Source organism: Mobula hypostoma, chromosome 10, assembly GCF_963921235.1.
Source record: "Mobula hypostoma chromosome 10, sMobHyp1.1, whole genome shotgun sequence".
Lineage (NCBI taxonomy): Eukaryota > Metazoa > Chordata > Chondrichthyes > Myliobatiformes > Myliobatidae > Mobula > Mobula hypostoma.
The window spans coordinates 65,387,821-65,409,204 of NC_086106.1; the positions used below are offsets into that span (position 1 = coordinate 65,387,821).

General features: G+C 40.1%; 1 protein-coding gene across 2 annotated transcripts in view; it reads left to right on the top strand.

The window, feature by feature from the left end:
* Positions 1-21,384, top strand: part of pcdh19 (protocadherin 19) — a 187,311-nt gene that overhangs the window by 98,770 nt on the left and 67,157 nt on the right. The window contains exons 2-3 of one of the 2 annotated variants that reach the window (XM_063060623.1): positions 9,967-10,025; positions 17,273-17,445. In XM_063060623.1, the coding sequence (XP_062916693.1) occupies positions 9,967-10,025; positions 17,273-17,445 (232 nt within the window). The remainder of the gene's footprint in view (positions 1-9,966; positions 10,026-17,272; positions 17,446-21,384) is intronic. The other variant, XM_063060624.1, reaches the window with a different exon arrangement.

Sequence of the window (21,384 nt, forward strand, 5' to 3'; positions counted from 1 at the left end):
GTGGCCACACATTTTAATTCTATTTCCCATTCCCATTCCGACATGTCAGTCCATGGCCTCCTCTAACTGCCATGCTGAGGCCAAGCTCTGGTTAACAAGAAAGACCTTGTGCTCCATCTGGGTACGTCCAACCTGATGGCATGAACATCGATTTCTCGAACTTTGGGTAATAGACCCCACCCCCACCTTCTCCATTCCCCATTCCTGTTTCCTTCTTTCAGCTTATTTCCACACTACCTGCTCATCACCTCCTTCTGGTGTTTCTCCACCTTCCCTTTCTTCCATAAAACTTCCCAGCTCTATATTTCACCCCTCCCCTCTCCCAGTTTTACTTATCACCTGCCACCTTGCACTTCTTCTTCCCCTTCCCCCACCTTCTTATTTTAGCCTGCTTGAAGAAATCAAGGAATTCAATCCCCAACTCACTCCTTAAATGTAATAAAATCAGAATCTGCATGTCCTTAGTTTCTGTTAAAAGTTTGCCTTTATTATTATTAATGTATTCTCCACAGTTCTTGGATTGCTCTGTAACTTTAACAGACTGTGGAAGAAACATAATTTACTTACTTTTTATTTCCTTTTCTAGTTAACAATTTCTATTTAGTGATACAAAACAAACCTGTCAGCTGCATTGTGCAATGGCTACATGAGATGAACACCTTATAAACATAAAAAAATTCTGCAAATGCTGGAAATCAGGAGGAACACACAAAGGTGCTGGAGGAACTCAGCAGATCAGGCAGCATCTGTGGAGAACTATACAGGGTACTGGTGAAGCCGCACCTGGAGTACTGTGTGCAGTTCTGGTCTCCATACTTGAGGAAAGATATACTGGCTTTGGAGGCAGTGCAGAGGATGTTCACCAGGTTGATTCCAGGGATGAAGAGGTTAACCTATGAGGAGAGATTGAGTTGCCTGGGACTATATTCTCTAGAGTTCAGAAAAATGAGAAGGGATCTTATAGAAACATACAAAATTTTGAAAAGGATAGATAAGATAGAAGTAGGAAAGTTGTTTCCACTGGTAGGTGAGACTAGAACTGGGGGACATTACCTCAAGATTGAGGGGAGAAGATTTAGGATGGAGATGAGGAGAAACGTTTTCTCAGAGAGTGGTCAATCTGTGGAATTCTCTGCCCAGCAAAGCAGTTGAGGCTTCTTCACTAAATATATTCAAGAAACAGTTAGATAGGTTTTTTCATAGTAAGGGAATTACGGGTTATGGGGAAAAGGCAGGTAGATGGAGTTGAGTTTACAGATCAGCCATGATCTTACTGAATGGCAGGGCAGTGCAAGAAAATACTTAAGAAAGAAATCAGGAGGGCTAAAAGAAGACATGAGGTTGCCTTGGCAGTCAAAGTGAAGGATAATCCAAAGAGTTTTTACAAGTATATTAAGAGCAAAAGGATTGTAAGGGATAAAATTGGTCCTCTTGAAGATCAGAGTGGTCGGCTTTGTGCGGAACCAAAGGAAATGGGGGAGATCTTAAATAGGTTTTTTGCATCTGTATTTACTAAGGAAGCTGGCATGAAATCTATGGAATTGAGGGAATCAAGTAGTGAGACCATGGAAACTACAGATTGAAAAGGAGGAGGTGCTTGCTGTCTTGAGGAAAATTAAAGTGGATAAATCCCCGGGACCTGACAGGGTGTTCCCTCGAACCTTGAAGGAGACTAGTGTTGAAATTGCGGGGGGCCTGGCAGAAATATTTAAAATGTCGCTGTCTACGGGTGAAGTGCCGGAGGATTGGAGAGTGGCTCATGTTGTTCCGTTGTTTAAAAAAGGATCGAAAAGTAATCCGGGAAATTATAGGCCGGTGAGTTTAATGTCAGTAGTAGGTAAGTTATTGGAGGGAGTACTAAGAGACAGAATCTACAAGCATTTGGATAGACAGGGGCTTGTTAGGGAGAGTCAACATGGCTTTGTGCGTGGTAGGTCATGTTTGACCAATCTGTTGGAGTTTTTCGAGGAGGTTACCAGGAAAGTGGATGAAGGGAAGGCAGTGGATATTGTCTACATGGACTTCAGTAAGGCCTTTGACAAGGTCCCGCATGGGAGGTTAGTTAGGAAAATTCAGTCGCTAGGTATACATGGAGAGGTGGTAAATTGGATTAGACATTGGCTCGATGGAAGATGCCAGAGAGTGGTGGTAGAGAATTGCTTCTCTGAGTGGAGGCCTGTGACTAGTGGTGTGCCACAGGGATCAGTGCTGGGTCCATTGTTATTTGTCATCTATATCAATGATCTGGATGATAATGTGGTAAATTGGATCAGCAAGTTTGCTGATGATACAAAGATTGGAGGTGTAGTAGACAGTGAGGAAGGTTTTCGGAGCATGCAGAGGGACTTGGACCATCTGGAAAAATGGGCTGAAAAATGACAGATGGAGTTTAATACTGGTATTGCACGTTGGAAGGACAAACCAACGTAGAACATACAGGGTTAATGGTAAGGCACTGAGAAGTGCAGTGGAACAGAGGGATCTGGGAATACAGATACAAAATTCCCTAAAAGTGTCATCACAGGTAGATAGGGTCGTAAAGAGAGCTTTTGGTACATTGGCCTTTATTAATCGAAGTATTAAGTATAAGAGCTGGAATGTTATGATGAGGTTGTATAAGGCATTGGTGAGGCCGAATCTGGAGTATTGTGTTCAGTTTTGGTCACCAAATTACAGGAAGGATATAAATAAGGTTGAAAGAGTGCAGAGAAGGTTTACAAGGATGTTGCCGGGACTTGAGAAACTCAGTTACAGAGAAAGGTTGAATAGGTTAGGACTTTATTCCCTGGAGCGTAGAAGAATGAGGGGAGATTTGATAGAGGTATATAAAATTATGATGGGTATAGATAGAGTGAATGCAAGCAGACTTTTTCCACTGAGGCAAGGGGAGAAAAAAACCAGAGGACATGGGTTAAGGGTGAGGGGGGAAAAGTTTAAAGGGAACATTAGTGGGGGCTTCTTCACACAGAGAGTGGTGGGAGTATGGAATGAGCTGCCAGAGGAGGTGGTAAATGCGGGTTCTTTTTTAACATTTAAGAATAAATTGGACAGATACATGGATGGGAGGTGTATGGAGGGATATGGTCCGTGTGCAGGTCAGTGGGACTAGGCAGAAAATGGTTCAGCACAGCCAAGAAGGGCCAAAAGGCCTGTTTCTGTGCTGTAGTTTCTATGGTTCTATGGTTTTTCTATGGCAGGCTCAATGGGCCAAATGGCCTACTCCTGTTCCTATTTCTTATGTTCTATGTTCATATACAGGTCTCGGCCTATAGCATCAATTGTTTATTCTTCTCCATAGATGCTGCCAGACCTGCTGAGATCCTCCATGAATACTTCATACTTTAACATAAAAAATAAAAATAAAAATTTTGGCAAGGCTTCTATGTGCAGGATTATGAAAGAGATTTGTTCCTGGAAAACACCTGGTTAAATGATATTTTGAAGACTGGGCAAAATACAACATAGGCATATTAGATAAATGTATTTTCTCTGGCCACCAGTTGGTGCCCTGTTATGGTGAAGAAAATGAGGACACCAACCTTCGAGAGCCGAAGGGTTACAACAAAAAATAGTAAGCAGAATATTCATAAACCAAGGTATACCTGTAATAAATTTTAATTGGATACAATCACGAATTCATATGCACTTCAACCGTAAGCTCTAACAGTTTGCTTCAAATTATTTCAACCATGACATTGTTCCCAGGGTATTTTAACTACTGTTTCACCGTGACAGAGCCAGAGGATGTCTGCGACCTAGCACAGTAGGAAATGGCAGATTGATTAATATAAAACCTGAAGGAAGCTGCGGCTGAATTGATTTAGCTTCCTGCTCTGGAAACCAACAATTACATCACTCAGTGGACTTTGCACAGTGTTGTCTCATTTATTGGAGCCTCTTTGTTATTTAGAGATATTATGTCGGATAAAAGCAATGTTAAGTTTAATGCCTGGTGGTGCAGTTTTCCTCAGCAGTTTAACTACGATGGACACTGTAGTGGGATTGTGGTAATTATCCTGTTGCTGGAGAAAAGAAGATTGAAAGTATCTAGAGATAGTTGACATTAGCTTTTTCTGCTGGGCAGTTATACTGAGTATCATTGGATTGTTTTCATTCTCAAGATGCATGGGCCACTGAGGAGCCAACATTTGTAGTCTGTTCCTTTCCATTTGAGTGGCTTGCCAAGCCCCTTCAGAACACAGTGATCACTGGTGTGACGCCAGTCACATGGAAAGGCCAGACTAGTAGCTTTTACCTTCCCTAAAGAGACTGGTGAATCAGTTGGCTTTTTACAAGCTGACAGCTTCACACTCACTGATCGTAATTTTCCAGATCATCTAAATAAAGCCAAAATCACTATCATGGATTCAAATTCTCACATTGATTGAAGATTTGGATTTCATAGATAATATGAGTTCTTTGCTACCATATCCAGTCTGCGACCGACTCTCATGCTAATCATCTCTTCAACAGCTGGTATTAATCAGGTTTGGCATAAATTGCAGACAATTATATTGCTGAGATTTTAACCAAATGTAACCAAAGTACTTCTAAACACACTGACATCTTGTTTATGCCAATGTGTGTCTGGAAGTGCATTGCAGAAGATGCTCGAGCTCACTGTCACTTAATTTGGGTTGCGGGATGTGGGTTTTTGTAGAGGCAGTATGTGTAACTGCTTGACTGAAGTAAAATTTTCCATGACCCTAGCTTGGTGACTGCCCCTTAAAAACTGGGTTTCACTTACATTTTGTGTGTTGTGTGCTGGATTTTTCCATAATGATATATCAAAGGAGTGGGGGGCGTAAGTGTTAGTAAACCTTCACAAAACTGTGACTTCCTTGTCCTAAGATTGCCACTGTTTGTTGTCCATTTGCAAACAGTAGGTCCTGATTTGCATTTAATTAGATGACATTTGTTTGCTGAGCTCATAGTCACCGATGCAATGATACTCTGCCGCATGGGAGCCAAGGCCGAATATAAGAATTGTGCTGCAGAGAAGCCACACATATTGCCATGAAGGTGTTCAGTGCATATCCCTCTAAACCTTTCTTCCGGTCTGTGCCCCTCATGATTTTATATACCTCCATAAGATCAAAGTGGCATGTTCCTTTTCTTCATTCTAATGTCCTGAGACAATTCTTGCATAAAAAGATGCAGGAAGACTTTTTAAATATAATATTTTGGATCTGTATTTAATCAAATGACAATTAGGGAAAGGTACATTTGCTGTGAACATTTGTTCCTTAAATTGTTATCATACACTGCTACACATTATCAACATGTTAGATTTGTTTTATGCAGGTGTGCAGATTTCTGACAATGTGTAATGAATAATACCTGTCGTGAAGGATTTCTATTTGATTTTATCTGGAGGAATTACTTTGGAAGAATCTGGGCAGATTATCATTAATATGCATAGCCTATGGGAGGGGAGTTGTCTCTCTTCCTCCCATTTTGTTTTAAAAATTGAATTCAGATGAGGTATGTGTGGTGCATCTGACAGGGGATTAAACACACTTTAAGGATTTTTTTTTGCAGTGGCATTATCACTTGGCTCTTCCAGCTGCTTCACTGTATAAAAAATGTATCTATTTTGGTTTTTCTTGTATTTTCTGAGAAGCCAATGCACCATAGAGATTTGAACCAGGAGATAATGTCATGGCTGGCTTGGCAACCCAAGGAAGCACAAAATTGACCATACTTTATCCCAACGCATTAATCTGTGAAATGCCAGTCAGACACAGTAGCAATTTCTTTTTGTTGTTTTGTGTTTTTATTTTAATTTTAAAGATCCAAGCATCATAATCCATATATATTTATGAACTAAAGGAACTGCTAAACCAATTCATTTGAGAATTCACTTTGAGACTGAGAGGTCTTGCTAATAATGGAACAGCTCTGCTGAACCTTCTGCTTTATTTAAATACCCTCATTCCAGTCAATGCTCGCTAATTCTTCAGAGAATAAATTCCAGATATTGCTTGCAACCAAAACACACACGTCTTTTTTTATACCTCACAATATTTTGCCTCTATTTATTAAAAAATAACCTAATTGTGTTTAAAAGACCTGCTCCTAAGCTGACTTGTAATATCATGGATTGTTTTACAGGCTGAGTGGTGCAGTCCACAAAGCTGAATTTATAGAGGAGGAAGCTTCAGGAAATTCCTATAAATCTCAAGTGTGGCTTTGCGACAGTAATTGTTAAAGAACGATAACTACTGATAGATATGAATTTTCTACAGTCTAGATTTTCCAGGCCTGGTAAAATGATATACCTTGTGAGGAAGTTACTTTGCTAAATGCAATATTATATGCTTATAGGGGCTACTTTTAAGAAGCTCTGTTAAAGCTTCCCCATGTCAAGGCAGCCTTTGTTGGTTCAACTTCGATGGTGCATATCTTATTTCTTTTTGCAGTCTCAGCTATTTAACTCTTATTTATTGTTTGGAAAGTTAATACAGTGAGACCTGTAACACCTCATAGAATGATCCCTTTATCATCTGTGCTTTCTTCTGAAGTGGATGAAGTTGCACGTGTTGAACAAGAAAGAGCCCATTTCTCATAGGAATAGGAGACTGAAAGGTGACTTGAAATATGTCCTGGAAAATGCGAAGTGATTTCATACGGTACATGTGGAGACTGAGGGTGGAATTCAGATGTTTCTCTTGTTATATATTGTAAAACAGTAGCTTCAATGCCACAGATTCATTGCTGTCCCGCATTATAGAAACAGGGTAATTGAAAAGCAAAATGATTGTAGAGTGTGAAATGGCAACATTCATCAGTCGGGCAGCATCTGTGAAAAGAGAAAATGGGCGCTGCTTTGATGTCCTTTCATCAGAACAACTGTGCAATGTTTCTTTCTCCCTCACTCCCCCACTCTCCCCCTCAACATAAAACTATAGTTTGGCTTCAAAGCACTCATTATTAATAAAACAGTTCAGCTGAGGGCAGACAATATTTTTCCCTCTTTTTATTAAAAAGGAACTAATTGTGTTTAAAAGACCTGCTCCTAAACTGACTTTTGATGCACAGTAAGAGAAATAAATCAAAGTTCAAAGTAAAAATTATTATCAGAGTACACACATGTCACCACATACAGCCCTGAGATTCTTTTTCAGCGGGCATACTTAGCAAATCTATAGAACGGTAACTGTAATCAGGATCTGTAAACCATAAACAAACTGTGCAAATGTAGATAACAAATAAATAGCAATAAATACGAGCAAGAAATAACAAGATCAGAGAGCCCATAAATGAGTGTAGTTATCCCCTTTGGTTCAAGAGCCTGATTGTTGAGGGGTAGTAACTGTTCTTGAACCTGGTGGTGCGAATCGGAAGGCACCTGTACCTTCTACCTGATGGCAGCAGCAAGAAAGAGCATGGCCTGGATGCTGAGAATCGTTGATGATGGGACAGCGTTTCATGTAGGTGAGCTCAATAGTTGGGACAGTTTTCAACCGTGATGTGCTGGGCCGAATCCACTACCTTTTGTAGGATTTTCCACTCAAAGGCATTGGAGTTTCCATACCGGGCCATAATGCAGCCAGTCAGCACTGTTTCTACCTCACACCTATAGAGGTTTCTCAGGGTTTTTGATGACATGTGGAATCTCCGCAGACTCCTGAGGAAGTCGAGGTGCTGCCGTGCTTTCCTCGCAATTATATGATGGGTCCAGGGTCCTCTGCAATAGTGACACCCAGGAATTTGAAGTTATTGACCCTCTCTACCTCGGATCCTCCAATGAATACTGGCTCATTGACCTCTGGTCTTATTGACATTGATTGAGAGGTTGTTGTTATTACACCACTCAGCCAAATTTCCAGTCTCCCTCCTGCATGCTGGCTCTTCACCACCTTTGAACAACCCCAACAGTGGTGTCTTCAGCAAACTTGTATGTGGGGTCAGAGCATGTATGTGGTGTTAAATCTGTCACAAAAGTATTAAATGTTCTTCAGATTATGAAAATAACATTTTGTGGATAATAATTTTCTTCCATTAATTTCAATCAGAATTCATCAGCTTGGTCCTCAAGGCACTAATTGTTAATTCATACTCTCAATAGTATTTCTGTCGGCTTCATAAAACTGCTAAATTGTGGCGTGGGAAATCCTACATAATTTCATTATATCAAATTCTAAAGCATTCGATTAAAGAGCATTCTTAAAATATATTTCAGAGAATCTAGTGATTGTTTCAGTAACGAAGAATATTAACATGAGTCTTTAAAGATATCGTAATAGAGAGAAGATATGATGTTAGCTAATGTGGTCGTTTTTGGGAGGGTGGCAGCAGCAAAGGAGGGAGAAGTGAGGAGATGTACAGTAGTCTGGAACAATTATATAATTAGAACGAGGGTTGTTTCATTCTTTGAAACACAATGAATAGTGACAGTAAAGGATGTGTGCAAGAGGATAACAACATAGCAACAAATAAACAAAACAATGGTGGTGCAGAATAAATACAGTAAAATGTCTCGACCAGTGGGTGGGGGAGGAAGCACAGTGTAATTTCTGAGCATGCACGGCAGGGAATGAGAGGATACCTTCAAAGTACTGACTTCACACAAGAGGTAATGAAGTTATTTGCTGCAGTGCTAGTATCTTGTGAAGAACTCGGACAATGAAAATCTATGCTGGGTGAAGTAATGTTACACCAATGAGTGGGAAGATATTTCAGGCTAAATTTTTCCCCATTTTCTACTCCCCTCCTATGAATTACTTGCAATTAGAAGGGCTTAGACACCCCCAGCATTTTAAACGTTGTGCCTCAACCAAAAATGAGTATTGTCATCTGGTGTTATAACTGGCTGCTGCCTTGAACTTCCCTCTGAGTAAGTTGTCCTACAGACTCACACAACATGGTCAGGAATGTGATCTCTTGCTGATATTTGCACCACTGCTCCCTAATCTAGAGAGTGAAGCGTCAAAGTCGAGTTTAATAGTCATATGTGTGAGTACATGCACAGGTGGAGTGAAAAACTGGATAACCCACACAAAATACTAGAACTCAGCAGACCAGGTAGAATCTATGGAGAGGAATAAAGAGTCGATCTTTCAGGCCAAGACCCTTCATCAGGACCTGATCAAAGTAGACATTTTGTTACTAACCTATAGTGTTTATAGATTATGGGTGTACAGTAGCTGTTCTTGAACCTGCTGGTCTGGAACATCAGGCTGAGACGTCCTGAAGCAGTGCTAAAATATCAGCTACCTTCAGCTGAGCACCTAAACTTAGCTCAGATCTGAAGAGGCTTTCAGGAAGTGAATTCTGCCTAATTTTCCCTCCCTTCTTTACCATTCTCTGATCCTAGCTGTCATTTCCATGTTTTCAAAATCTACAGGATCTTACATGTTAGTTGACCAAAAGGGAAAATACATTTAATAAAATAATTAAACATAATATAGATTAATGTTTTGAAAAGCAGGCCATAAAAATGCTGGAAATATAAAGGCCATGAAATACATAATGCTGAAAATACTCACCAGGCCAAGATACATGTAAAGTTGAAAACGGATTAATGTTTTAAATTAACAGGTTAATGTTTCACAGAACCCAGATTCCTCTATTTCTACAACCCTATTTAAGTGCTTTCTTTCATTTCTCATGTACACGTCTGACATGCTGGTGTGGTATTGAAGTTGTCTTGTTGTTCAAGTGAGTTACTAAGTAAAGAACTTCATTCGCAACTGTTGTGAACTTTGTTTTCCCTGGCATTGGAAATGAACGGCAAGGCTGCTGATCTCAATGAGTTTATCTGGAAGAATGATAGCCAACTGGCATTCAGATAAAGAGGAACTGAAAGGATTAAGTACTAGGTAGCTTTTATCTGTCGTGCTTCCTAAAGGAGGGAGTATGTATTCCCATTGGTTACTTTAATGGACCAAATTGTACAGATCAAATAAGAGTTCCAAGTGATATGATCATTATTTTTATGCAACTTTCTTTTTTCTTCTTCAGTCAGAAAATTACTCCATTGAGTCAAGCTACGTAAACAGCAGACAGCATCTTATTAAAAGGTAATTCACATTTTTTCCTTCCACACCTTTGAATACTGCGAGTGTGTTCACATCATGAAATCATCTGCTTTTCGTAGCACTTATTGTTATTTTGATGTAATCGCGATTTAGCAAAATTTGACTGCATATTTCACTCACTTCAAAAATAAATCTGCTCAGACTTTTCAAGAAATGCCTTGGCTTTGTGCGGAAGGAATTGTCTGAATTTTGAATGTTACTCAAAATTGCCTCCATTTCAAAGCATCCTCAAAGGGAATAAAAACATTTTTGAAAGGAGTCTCCAGAAATTCAAGTGGCACTGACCAAAAAGCAAAACATATGGAGAGGGACTTTGTGAAAAGAAGCAATATGTATGATGAGGGACAGTGTGCTGAGAGGATGCAATCAGAACACTCCCTGCCATCCAAAGCTTAATAGGGAAAAAAATCTGGTGAGACCAGCAGGGAAAATTGCAAGTGGGCGAGTTAGGGAATTAAATCAGATGGTGGTGAACAAAATAACAGCTTTTAAGTGCAGAGTCATGCAGACTTGAATTGGAAATTATTTGGCCATAGATTGTTCCATAGTTTAAAAATATCTTTTAAAGCTATTGACTGCCCTAGATTTATGTGATTTCCACCTGAGCCGTACTGATTGGTCCTTCAGTTCAGACAAAGTTCCCTTGTTTTCAGTTGGCCAAACGTGGACCCAGAAATTGCAAGACAGCAACTTAACTATGTATATTCTGTGCCTTATAAGGAGGCTGTGGGCTGAGGATGGCAGAGCGAATTGCTGCTCCTTCATCAAGGAGTCATGTAATCTGCAGTTGTGTATAAGGAAGGTCATAGCATTCACACATTTTATAACACACAGGGAGTGTAAATAAATAAACTACTCAACGAGATAGCTTGCTGTGCTGCATCTTTACTGCACACCGCAGTTATGCCATCCACAGTGTGATCAGTGCTCTGCCTTCCCTGCACCCCACTTTGGAACAAGGCTTGCCATGTCAGGTAACTGATCTTGACTCACAAATCTCATACCTACCATAGTACAAGCACCATATTGTGCTTGGCACATGTACTCCATTGACTCAAACCATCGTATACTGGGGCTTCCTGTTACATATTTCTTGTCTTCTCCCAGGTTTTGCCTTGCCTGTACCCTGCTTAGACCAAAACTTGCCTTGACCTCTGTCCTGTCTTGACTCATGTCCTGTCTCGACTCCTGTCCTGACTTGTCATGTCTTACATTGACTTAGAGTTATAGAAAGATGTAGCACAAAAACAGGCTCTCTGGTCCACTGCCAACCAGAAATTTTCAGAAATCCCATGTTAATTCTTTTTTTTTACTCTCCAGATGAGAATGAGAATCTTTTCCAGGAAGGAGGGTTGTTATAGTTTGCATCGAGATATTAACTGGATTCAGAGTTGGGCTGAGAAGTGACAGAAGGAGTTCAACTCAAAAAAAAAGCGAGAAGTGATTCACTTTGGTAGGTCAAACTTGAAGGCAGAATACAAGGTTAATGGCAGGATGGGGTCCACGTCCGTAGATCTCTGAAAGTTGCCGTGCAAATTGATAGAAGGTGTATGACACACTGGCCTTCGTTAATTGGGGGATTGCGTTCAACCGCTGCAAGGTAATGTTGCAGCTCTACAAAACCTTGGTTAGACCACACTTGGAGTATTGTGTTCCATTCTGGCTGCCTCATTAAAGGGAGGATATGGAAGCTTTAGAGAAGGTGCAAAGGAAATTTACTATGATGCTCCCTAGACTAGAGGGCATGTATTGCGATGACAGGTTAAGAGAGGTTCTTCTCTTTGGAGTGAAGAAGGATGAGAGGTGACTCGATAGAGGTGTACAAGATAAGAGGCATAGATAAAGTGGATAGTCAGAGACTTTTTCCCAGGGTGAAATGGCTAATACAAGAGGTGCACAATTTTAAGGTGATTAGAGGAAAGTATAGGAGGGATGTCAAAGGTTAGTACTTCACACAGAGAGTGGTGGGTGCATGGAATGCCCTGCCAGGGGTGGTAGTAGAGCCAGATACATCAAGAGCATATACGAAACACTTAGATAGGCTCATTATGAGAGAAAAATGGAAAGTTATTCAGGAGAGAAGGGTTAGGTTGATCTTAGAGTAGGTTAAAAAGCCCACAACATTCTGGGCTGAAGGGCCTGTACTGAACTGTAGTGTTCTAAACTTCCACAGATTCTACCATTCATCTGCATACTAGGAACAATTTAGAGTGGTATTTAAGCTCCCAGTCATTTTGGAAACTCTGCATGGTTAGTGTCCAGTGTCTCTGACACTATAAGGCAGCACCTCTATTGTACCAACTGTGCTCTCCTTTGACTCTATTCCTTCCATTGACCCTGTCCTCCTTTGTTCCATGCCCTACCTCAACCCTTGCCTTGATATGTTCAGTCTTGACCAACAGTCTACATTGACCCATGGTATTTTTGGCCTTTTATATCTCTTTAGTCCATGTTATGTTCTAGTACATTTGTGTTTTGCTTATATTCAGATAAAAACAATGAGGAAAGTTGATGGTGAAGAAGATTTGGGTTTCCGTATGAATGACATGATGACATGTCTGTAGAAGCTCTGATCTCTTGGCATTGAGGACATTGGGAGAAGGGTTAGAAGGGAAACGTGACCTTGTACCAATATGATACATACAGCCTGGAAACACGGCTTCATCTCCTAGACAACCATAGCAAAACAAAACTGATTAGATCTAAAGATATAGAAGTCAGTTCCTTTCCAACCACTTAAGGAAAATGCTTGTTCAAGATAAATTGTACAGTTTTGTCGCTTTAAATTGGGTTCATTGCTCCAGTTAATGAAAACATATGGCTATGCTCTGTCCACAGTGCTGGTCTATAATAGTGCTCTTCAATTGCAATAAATATTTGAAAGGATAGAGAATAAACAACCTTTAGATGCTATTTGTTCACTCTTTCCACATGTTAATATACTGTACATCAAAACATGTATCAATAATAAATGCAAATAGCTTCAGAGAAAGAGAAGAGTCAGTTGCATCTGCACAAAGCTGCAAGTTTTTTTGTAATTGAAATGTCCCATGTTATGTTATGTTACGCTCCATAGCATGCAGGATAAAATTGACAATTCATCTCCCCCCTCCATAGTTTTGGGAAATTACCAGTGCAGCATTTTCATTAAAATGTATAAATTCATAAGGTAGTTTGGTACCATTCTCAGCAATTCCAATACTTTTAACAGCTTTTTATTAATGTACACCACAAGCTCTCTTTTTAGGTCAGTGGTGCCATTTAGGTTCATGTCTGACCAGTTTTAGATTATCCAAAGTGTATTATCTTACACTTGTCTGGACTAAAATTCCACCTGCACTACTCTGTTGAACTTTCCTGCTGATGTGGGCCCCTCTGGTTTTTTTGGATAACTATCCTTTCTTTCTTCCCACCCCCATCTGTGTCATCTTATTTTCAGCTTATTGTTGCTGTGATTCTGGCCCCTTTAGAAGTGACAGATCTTTTGTAAGCCACTATATCTAATAAGCAAGTTTGGAGAGTGAGCTGTTCAACCATAAAGCCAAATACAAAGTTGTTTTTAGTCACTGGGAAAAAAGGATTCCCAAGCATGTCTGTCATTTCCGAGCTGCCTTTGGCAATAGCACATGGCTACTAAGGCCAGTTTAGCCTCTATTTTATGACAGCTAGATTAAGCAACTGAAGACATGGTGAAACTAACATTAGGATTTAATAGGGTTTGTGTCAGTATACCAAAGTACAATGCAGACCCCCATGGCATGAGCTAATTTTGTTGTTAAAAACAGAGGAGCATGAACGGCTTCTTTTCATCTCAATCCCACCCCTCAATAATTTATCTTATATTAGAGAAAAATTTTTAAATATAATTGAAGAGGAATACACAATCCTTTTTTATAGAAAGAGCAATTTCAATTTCTTCAAGCACAATGATTTTGCAATTTTTTTTTGCTGTGTACATTCGACGGAATGTTTGAATGGGTATTGCCAATTACAGCTTAATCTCTCCCATTATTTCTCTGCAGAATGGTCCTGCCCATTTTAATATTGTGCAGAGAAAGCCAGCTCTGAGCATTACCGAATTCAGAATGTTCTCTGAATGAACTAAAATAAAATAAAATAAAACCTATAATGAGTCACGTTATTTATTTCAGTGCTGATATCCTCCCTGAGCACTTGGAGAGCAAGATGTCATTGCTAGTCAATTGGGACGTTTTCTGAGTCTCAGTCTAATGTAATTAACTGTCTGCTTTCTCAGGCAGCTGTAATCTTTTACCCTGCAAAATAAGTAGATAGGTAGAACTATGAAATACAGGCTATTTCCTTTGTGTGTTGCATTTGCTCTCTGACACACACACAGACATTAAAGGATCTCAAACTCTATGCAACAGATTAAATATCACGATTGTAAATTATGTCAGGTAGAAAATTAATGGCGTTATTTACTGGCCTCACTCAGAGAGCATAACTGGTTTCCCTCTTCTCAGACCTGCACTCCATCATTTTATTAAGCATTGAGACGGAGCACAGAAACAGACCTCTGGTCCGACTCATCCATGCCAACTAAGATGCCTAATTTCACTCATCCCACTTTCCTCTGGCATCTGGCAGCTCATTTCATAATCCCACTACCCTCAGATTTTCTTTTAAGTCTTCTGCTCTCATGTTAATCCTGTGTCCTCTATTGTTAGTCCCTCATACCCTTGGGAAAACTGTGACCCTTCTGTGCCTCTCATAATATATTGAAAGCCTATAAGGTCATCCCTCAGTCCCTGTGTCCCGCTGAGAACAATCCCACCCCAAGCAGTATCTCATACTATTCCAGACAACACCCTGGTGAATCTTCTCTGCACTCTTTCTCACACTGCCACATCCTTTCTGTAGTCTGGTGACCAGAATTACACACAGTATTCCAAATATGTCTTACCAATGTCTAGCGTAGCTGCAACATCGTGTCCCAAATCTTACAGTCAGTACCTCTCCCTATGAAAACAAGTAAGCTTCTTCACTCTCTGTATGCTTATGTAACTATAATCAGGGAACTATTAATGTACACCACAGGTCCCTTTCTACATCAATAGTGCACGGTCCCTGTCTGGCCGTTTTAGATCATCAAATTGTAATATCTCACACTTGTCTGGTGTAATATCTCACACAGTCCACCTGCCACTGCACTGTTCAGCTTGACAGCTGATGAGGGTCCCTCTGTGTATCCTTGGGGAACTATTCTTACTACTTGCAATTCCACCTATCTCATGAAACACAGAACCATGGACAGACTCCGTCATCAGATGATCGTCGTTGCCTGCCCTCTCCCTGCCCCCCGCCCCCATATCAGATGACCATGGACAACCAGCCCGGCCTCCCCCCATCAGATGACTGTAGTGGGGCCCTACCATCAGATAACCATAGGTAGCAGGTAGTTACATTGACACCCCCAGTGTCATAAAGATGATGATGGTCTCCTTGCACTACTTGAAAAATGATGTTGCTCCAATCTCAGAAGTCAGAGAACTATAGGTGCCCCCCCCAATCTATGAGTGTTATTTTCTCCTGAATGGACCCTGATATCAAATGACCATAATCAATGGACTCCAACCCAATTTCCCCAACATCATGTGACCATGGCTGATGGATCCCTGCCCCATCTCCCCAGTGTTGCTGGGCATCAGGTGAGTATGGATGTCCTTCCAATGTCAGATACAATGAATTATACCTTGTGGATAGTTCCTGGGCTTCAAATGCCCATGGACAGCAAAATGTGTTGCAAAGTCCTCGGGTGTCTGGGCACTTCCTTAATTGAGCATAGATTCCAGGTGAAACCCATGTTGGTTCCTAGCTACATATTGGTGAATTCCAAGTAATACAAGAGAAAAATATAAGGTGACTCATACAAGAATTGTCTGATCTACCACTGGTCCTTATCTATCCCGCACGGTATAAGTGAACTTCAGCCAAACTTCAAACTTGGCCATATCATAGAGACATAGGAGCACTACAGCAAAGAAACGGCTCTTTGAGCCATCTAGTCCATGCCAAATTGTTATTCTGCCTAGTCCAATCGACCCACACCGCAGCCTTCCATCACCTCCCATCCATGTACCGTACCTGTCCGCCACTTCTGCTGGCATCTCATCATTCCACACTCTCACCACCCTCTGAGTGAAATAACCCTCAAGTATTTCACCTTTCACTCTTACCTGTGACGTCTAGTTCTAGTCTCAGCAAACCTCAGTGAAAAAAGCCTGCTTGCATTTCCCCTTTCTCTACCCCTCATAATTTTGTGTACGTTTATCAAATCTCCCCTCATTCTTCTATGCTCCAGAGAATAAAGTCCTAACCTATTCAACTTTTCCTTATAACTCGGTTCCTCAGTCCTGGCAACATCCTTGTAAATTTTCTCTGTAGTCTTTCAATTTTATTGATATCTTTCCTGTAAATAGGTGACCAGAACTATACACAATGCTCACCAACTTCTTATATAACTTCAACATAATATCCCAACTGCTGTACTTGCTACTCTGACACTGTAATTAATGGAGGAGGTAATGACCTGAGTGCATGCACAGAATCTTGCATTCCTCCCTCCCCAAACATGCATATGTTTGGAATTAGCCTGCAATGCAGATCCTGTTCACAAAATGTTTTTTTTATATATATTAAACCACAGTGCAAGTATTATTTTGCTATCAAGAAAGTAATGCAAGAAAATGTCCTTTTTTTGTTTCCATTCCGGAAGCTTCCATTTTTATAAATAAATTAATGTGAAAAAAAAGTAAATTACATTTTTTTTTCAAATTGCCATTTTTCCCATTTGAACGTAATCAGTATCCTGCAGTGGTAATCCGCCAAGCTGTGTGTTTCCTTTCAAATCAGTTCAGGTACACAAGAGGTCACTCGTCGACCAATTCTGAGAAGGCAGGAATTGACAAGGAGATCTTGGAAATCAAGAGAGGGCAGTTTCATCAGAGCCAGAGCAAGGAAGGGTGAAATAGAAACATATGACTAAATTTGCTGTGCAATCTTTATGAGTCTGAGGATGGAGGAAGGGGTGGGTTAAAGAAATATAACCTCTTTGATATATTTTGACACAAAATGTAATATCTGGCAATATAATTTTGATGGACTTCAATGTGAAGCAATGTGTATGGCAATACATTTCTTTTCCATAAGGAGAGTGTTATCTGATGCTGCTAGGCATGACAATAAATCAGTATTGCTTCACACTCCAGTAGTTCCACATTCAAGGACCTGGAACGAAACAGCCTCAAGGACAGTGGACATGAGGAAAGTGACCAGACTGATAGCGAGCATGATGCACACAGGGGTCTGTGCTGCGACACAGCCATCAATGAAGTATTGAATACAACACTCAATTCCACTGGCTCTCAAGTACCTGAACAAGGTAAGATGGTTATGATATCTTTTGGTGCGTCAAGTGGCTTTTTCCATTGCATCCTCCATTGTTAGAGCAATTCCAACTGTCAGAAATGGCTATTGACACTATTTATGATGTTGGCTCGTGTACATGTAATCACTCAAATTAATTCAGTCATTTCATTCTTCAAAAATTGAACTTCATTTTGGTTCAATTTACTTTGCAATTTTAAAATTTGAATCAGATTATTCAGATTAGACAATTTTGCAGTTTGACTTTTAAAGTACTTTGTGATAAGTTTATCATGTTCATCAGGTTCAAATCAACCATTTTGTTCTGAATCATTTAAAATCTGTCTCTGCATTAAAATCTTTGCAGCAGAAATCTGTTTTTAAGTGATTATTTCCAAATTACATAGAATTCCTGTCTTGTTATTGTTTGAAGTGACAACTGTTTAATTTTATTTCTTTATTTAAAGAAAAGTAACATAAAATGAGAAGTTGTTTGGTTTTGCTGTTTCCCTCATGAAATAGTTTGTCATGGTTCCGGTAATCGCTGTTTATTTTTGCACTGTTTGGGTCACTGAACCAGTGGTGCTCTGCTAAAGAAATCTATGCCTTTGGATTTTCATGTATGTTGTCATCAGATGGGTAGTATGAGCTGTACCCCATTATTGGCTTGCACATTGATAGCAGGAGGCAAGTGCTACTGGGCATTTGGTTTAGCAAATCATTTAAGAAGTTATTGCAGTATTAAGGTGTTAGAAGGAAGAATCAGCTATTGCCCAAAATAATGCATGTTCATGATGAGACAAAGTGTGGAGGCGCATGGTAGTGGAAATGGTGTTACCATGATATTGCTACTCCTTTCAAATCAGCAGGGCAGAGGGCACAGAGAGGGAGGTATTTCAGGAGTATTTTAACTATAATGTCTGAGCTAGCAATTCACAATGGACAGAGATGTACAGTGCACTGCAGAAAATTAAAAGAGATGTTATTGAAGATAAAGGTAGTGACCACATGGTAATTGTTCATTTTATATAAAAATTCAGCCTTTTGCCCACAGATTGTTTATGCAGTATCATTTGATACAAGTTGAAAAATGTATAATTACAATGTCATTAAGAAACAGATCCTAGCTCTCTCAATGGAAGATTGAAAATTAAGCTGATTTTGACACATGTGCACTGAGACAAAAGACAGGATGAAATCTCAATGACCTCGGATGGGATCAGTGTTATCATCGACCTGTCTGTGGAGATTATCATTTTGATTATGGAAACAAAGGGAGTCTTTGCAATTTTATTGTGCCCTTTTCTATTAATTAATAAAGCTATCACTATAAGTCAGAGTCAGACAGAACAGAAACAGACCCTTCAACCCATCTAGTCCATGCCAAACTATTGAAATTCAGACTCATTTTTAGAAGGATATTAATGCATGATTTCAGTCATAATTGCCCAGTGTTCGAAAAAGAATGACAAAGACAATTTGAGTGAAAAGAATGACAAAGGCCGAAGACAAAGGTTGCAAAGGCAATTTGAGTATGATAACAGATCAGGGACTAGAGGAAAGACTAGGGAAAGTAGAAATGTTCTCTATGGAATAATGAAGGACAAGAAAAAATGAACAGAAGGCAACTAAAAATATAGGGAGTTTTGGTAATGTGATAAAGGAGGAACTCTTTCCACTATGGGCAAATGGAAGATAGAGATTTAAGTTAAAATGCAAAATAATCAGAAGAAATGAGTCACATTTTTTTTGTTGTCTTTGTTATTATCTGAGATGGTGTCAATGGGAATCATAAACACAAGAGATTCTGCAGAAAGAGCAACACCTATAAAATGCTGGAGGAACCCAGAAGGTCAGGACATCTTTGGAGAGGAATAAGCAGTCAACTTTTCAGGCAGGATTGGAAAGGAAGGGGGAAGAAGCCAGAATATGAAGATGGGGAGAAGGGGAATGAAGTGAGAAAGTGGGAGATGATAGGTGAAAGAGGTAAAGGGTTGAACAAGGAAGAATCTGATAAAATAAAGAGGAGGACCACAGAGGAAGGTGACAGCAGTTGAGGAGAAGAGAAAGGGATGAGGGGGAGACAATGGGGAATGAAAAAAGAGAGAAGTGGAAAAGGGAAGAAATAACCAGAAGCTGAAGAAATGAGGCTGCTTAACAAGATAAAATCCTGTGACGTTATAGGAGAGATACGGGCATGGATAGAGGAAAGGCTGACAGGCAAGAGGCAGGGAGTGGGAATAAAGGGAGCCTTTTTTGGTTGGCTGCCAGCGACTAGTGATGTTCCTCAGGGGTCGTTATTGGGACTACTACTTTTCACATTGTTTGTCAATGATTTAGATAATGCAGTTGAGGCTTTGTGCAAAGTTTGCAAATGATATGAAGGTGGGTGGAGAGTTAGGTGGTGCTGAGAAAGCAATGCGACTACGGTAGGACTTAGACAAATTGAAAGAATGGGCAAACAAAGTGGCAGATGGAATACAGTGTTGGGAAATGCATGATAATGTATTTTGGTAAAAAGAAATATTGTTCTGCACTATTGTTAAAACATCAGAGATGCAGAGGGATTTAGGGAGTCCCCATTCAAGACTCCCAGAAGGTTAATTTACAGGTTGAGTCTGTGGTAAAGAAGGCAAATACAATGTTGGCATTTATTTCAAGGGGAATAGAATATAAAAACAAGGAGATAATGCTAAAGCTTTTAGACACTAGTCAGGCTGCATTTGGAGTATTGTCAATAGTTTTGGGCCACATATCTCAGAAAGGATGTGTTGTCATCAGATACAGTCCAGAGGAGATTCACAAGGATGATTCCAGGAATGAAGGGGTTAACATATGGGGAGCGCTTGGCAGCTTTAGGCCTGTACTCATTGGAATTTAGAAGAATGTGGGGTGATCTCATTGAAACCTTCCAAATGTTGAAAGGACTAGATAGAGTGGATATGGAGAGGATGTTTTCTATGGTAGGGGGTATCCAGAACTAGAGAGCACAGCCTCAGAACTGAGGGGCGACCTTTTAGAACAGAGGTAAGGAGGAATTGTTTTAACCAGAGAGTAGTGAATCTGGAATGTTCTGCCACAGACTGTGGTAGAGGCCAAGTCCGTGGGTATATTCAAGGTGGAAGTTGATAGCTTCCTGATCAGTCAGAGCAGCAAAGGACATGGTGAGAAGACAGGTGTATGGGGTTGAGTGGGAACCGGAATCAACCATGATAGTGGCGGAGCGGACTCAATGGGCTGAATGGCCTAATTCTGTATCTATATCTTATGTCTGTGTGCTGTTCCTGATATTTTTTTGAATGCGTGGAAGTACCTGCTTCCACCACCTTCTCAGACAGTGCATTCCAGATTGCAGTCGTCCTCAAAGTGAAAAGATTCATCCGCAGACCCTCTTTAAACCTCTTAATCCCCACTTAAAACCTATGCCCTTTCTTTCTTGACATATCCATTATGGGGAAATGTTTTTCCCAATCCACTCCACTGAAGCCTCCATGATTTTGTACCTCTATCAGGTCCCAATTCAGCATCCTCTGCTCCAAGAAAAACAAATGCATTCTCTTCAGTATCCTCTCATTACTGAAACTTCCCATCCTAGGCAACATTCTAGAAAATCATCTCTGAATTCCTTGATGCATTTTATACACATATATTTTTCAGGACTTGGCCAATAATGCAATATTAGCATTTATTGTCCATCCCTACAACTTAGATTTTCCATCTGATGTCATGAGAATGTCCTTTCTGAATTTTAAATCAGCTGGTTCACAATTATTGATTAAACATTACTAAACATCAATCTGGGACCATTTCAGGGTCAATGACTTGCGCTCAATGGACACTTTAATAGGTACACCTGTATACCTGCTTGTTAATGTAAATATCTAATCAGATAATCATGTGGCAGCAACTCAATGCATTAAAAGCATAGAGATGTGGTCAAGGGGTTCACTTGTTG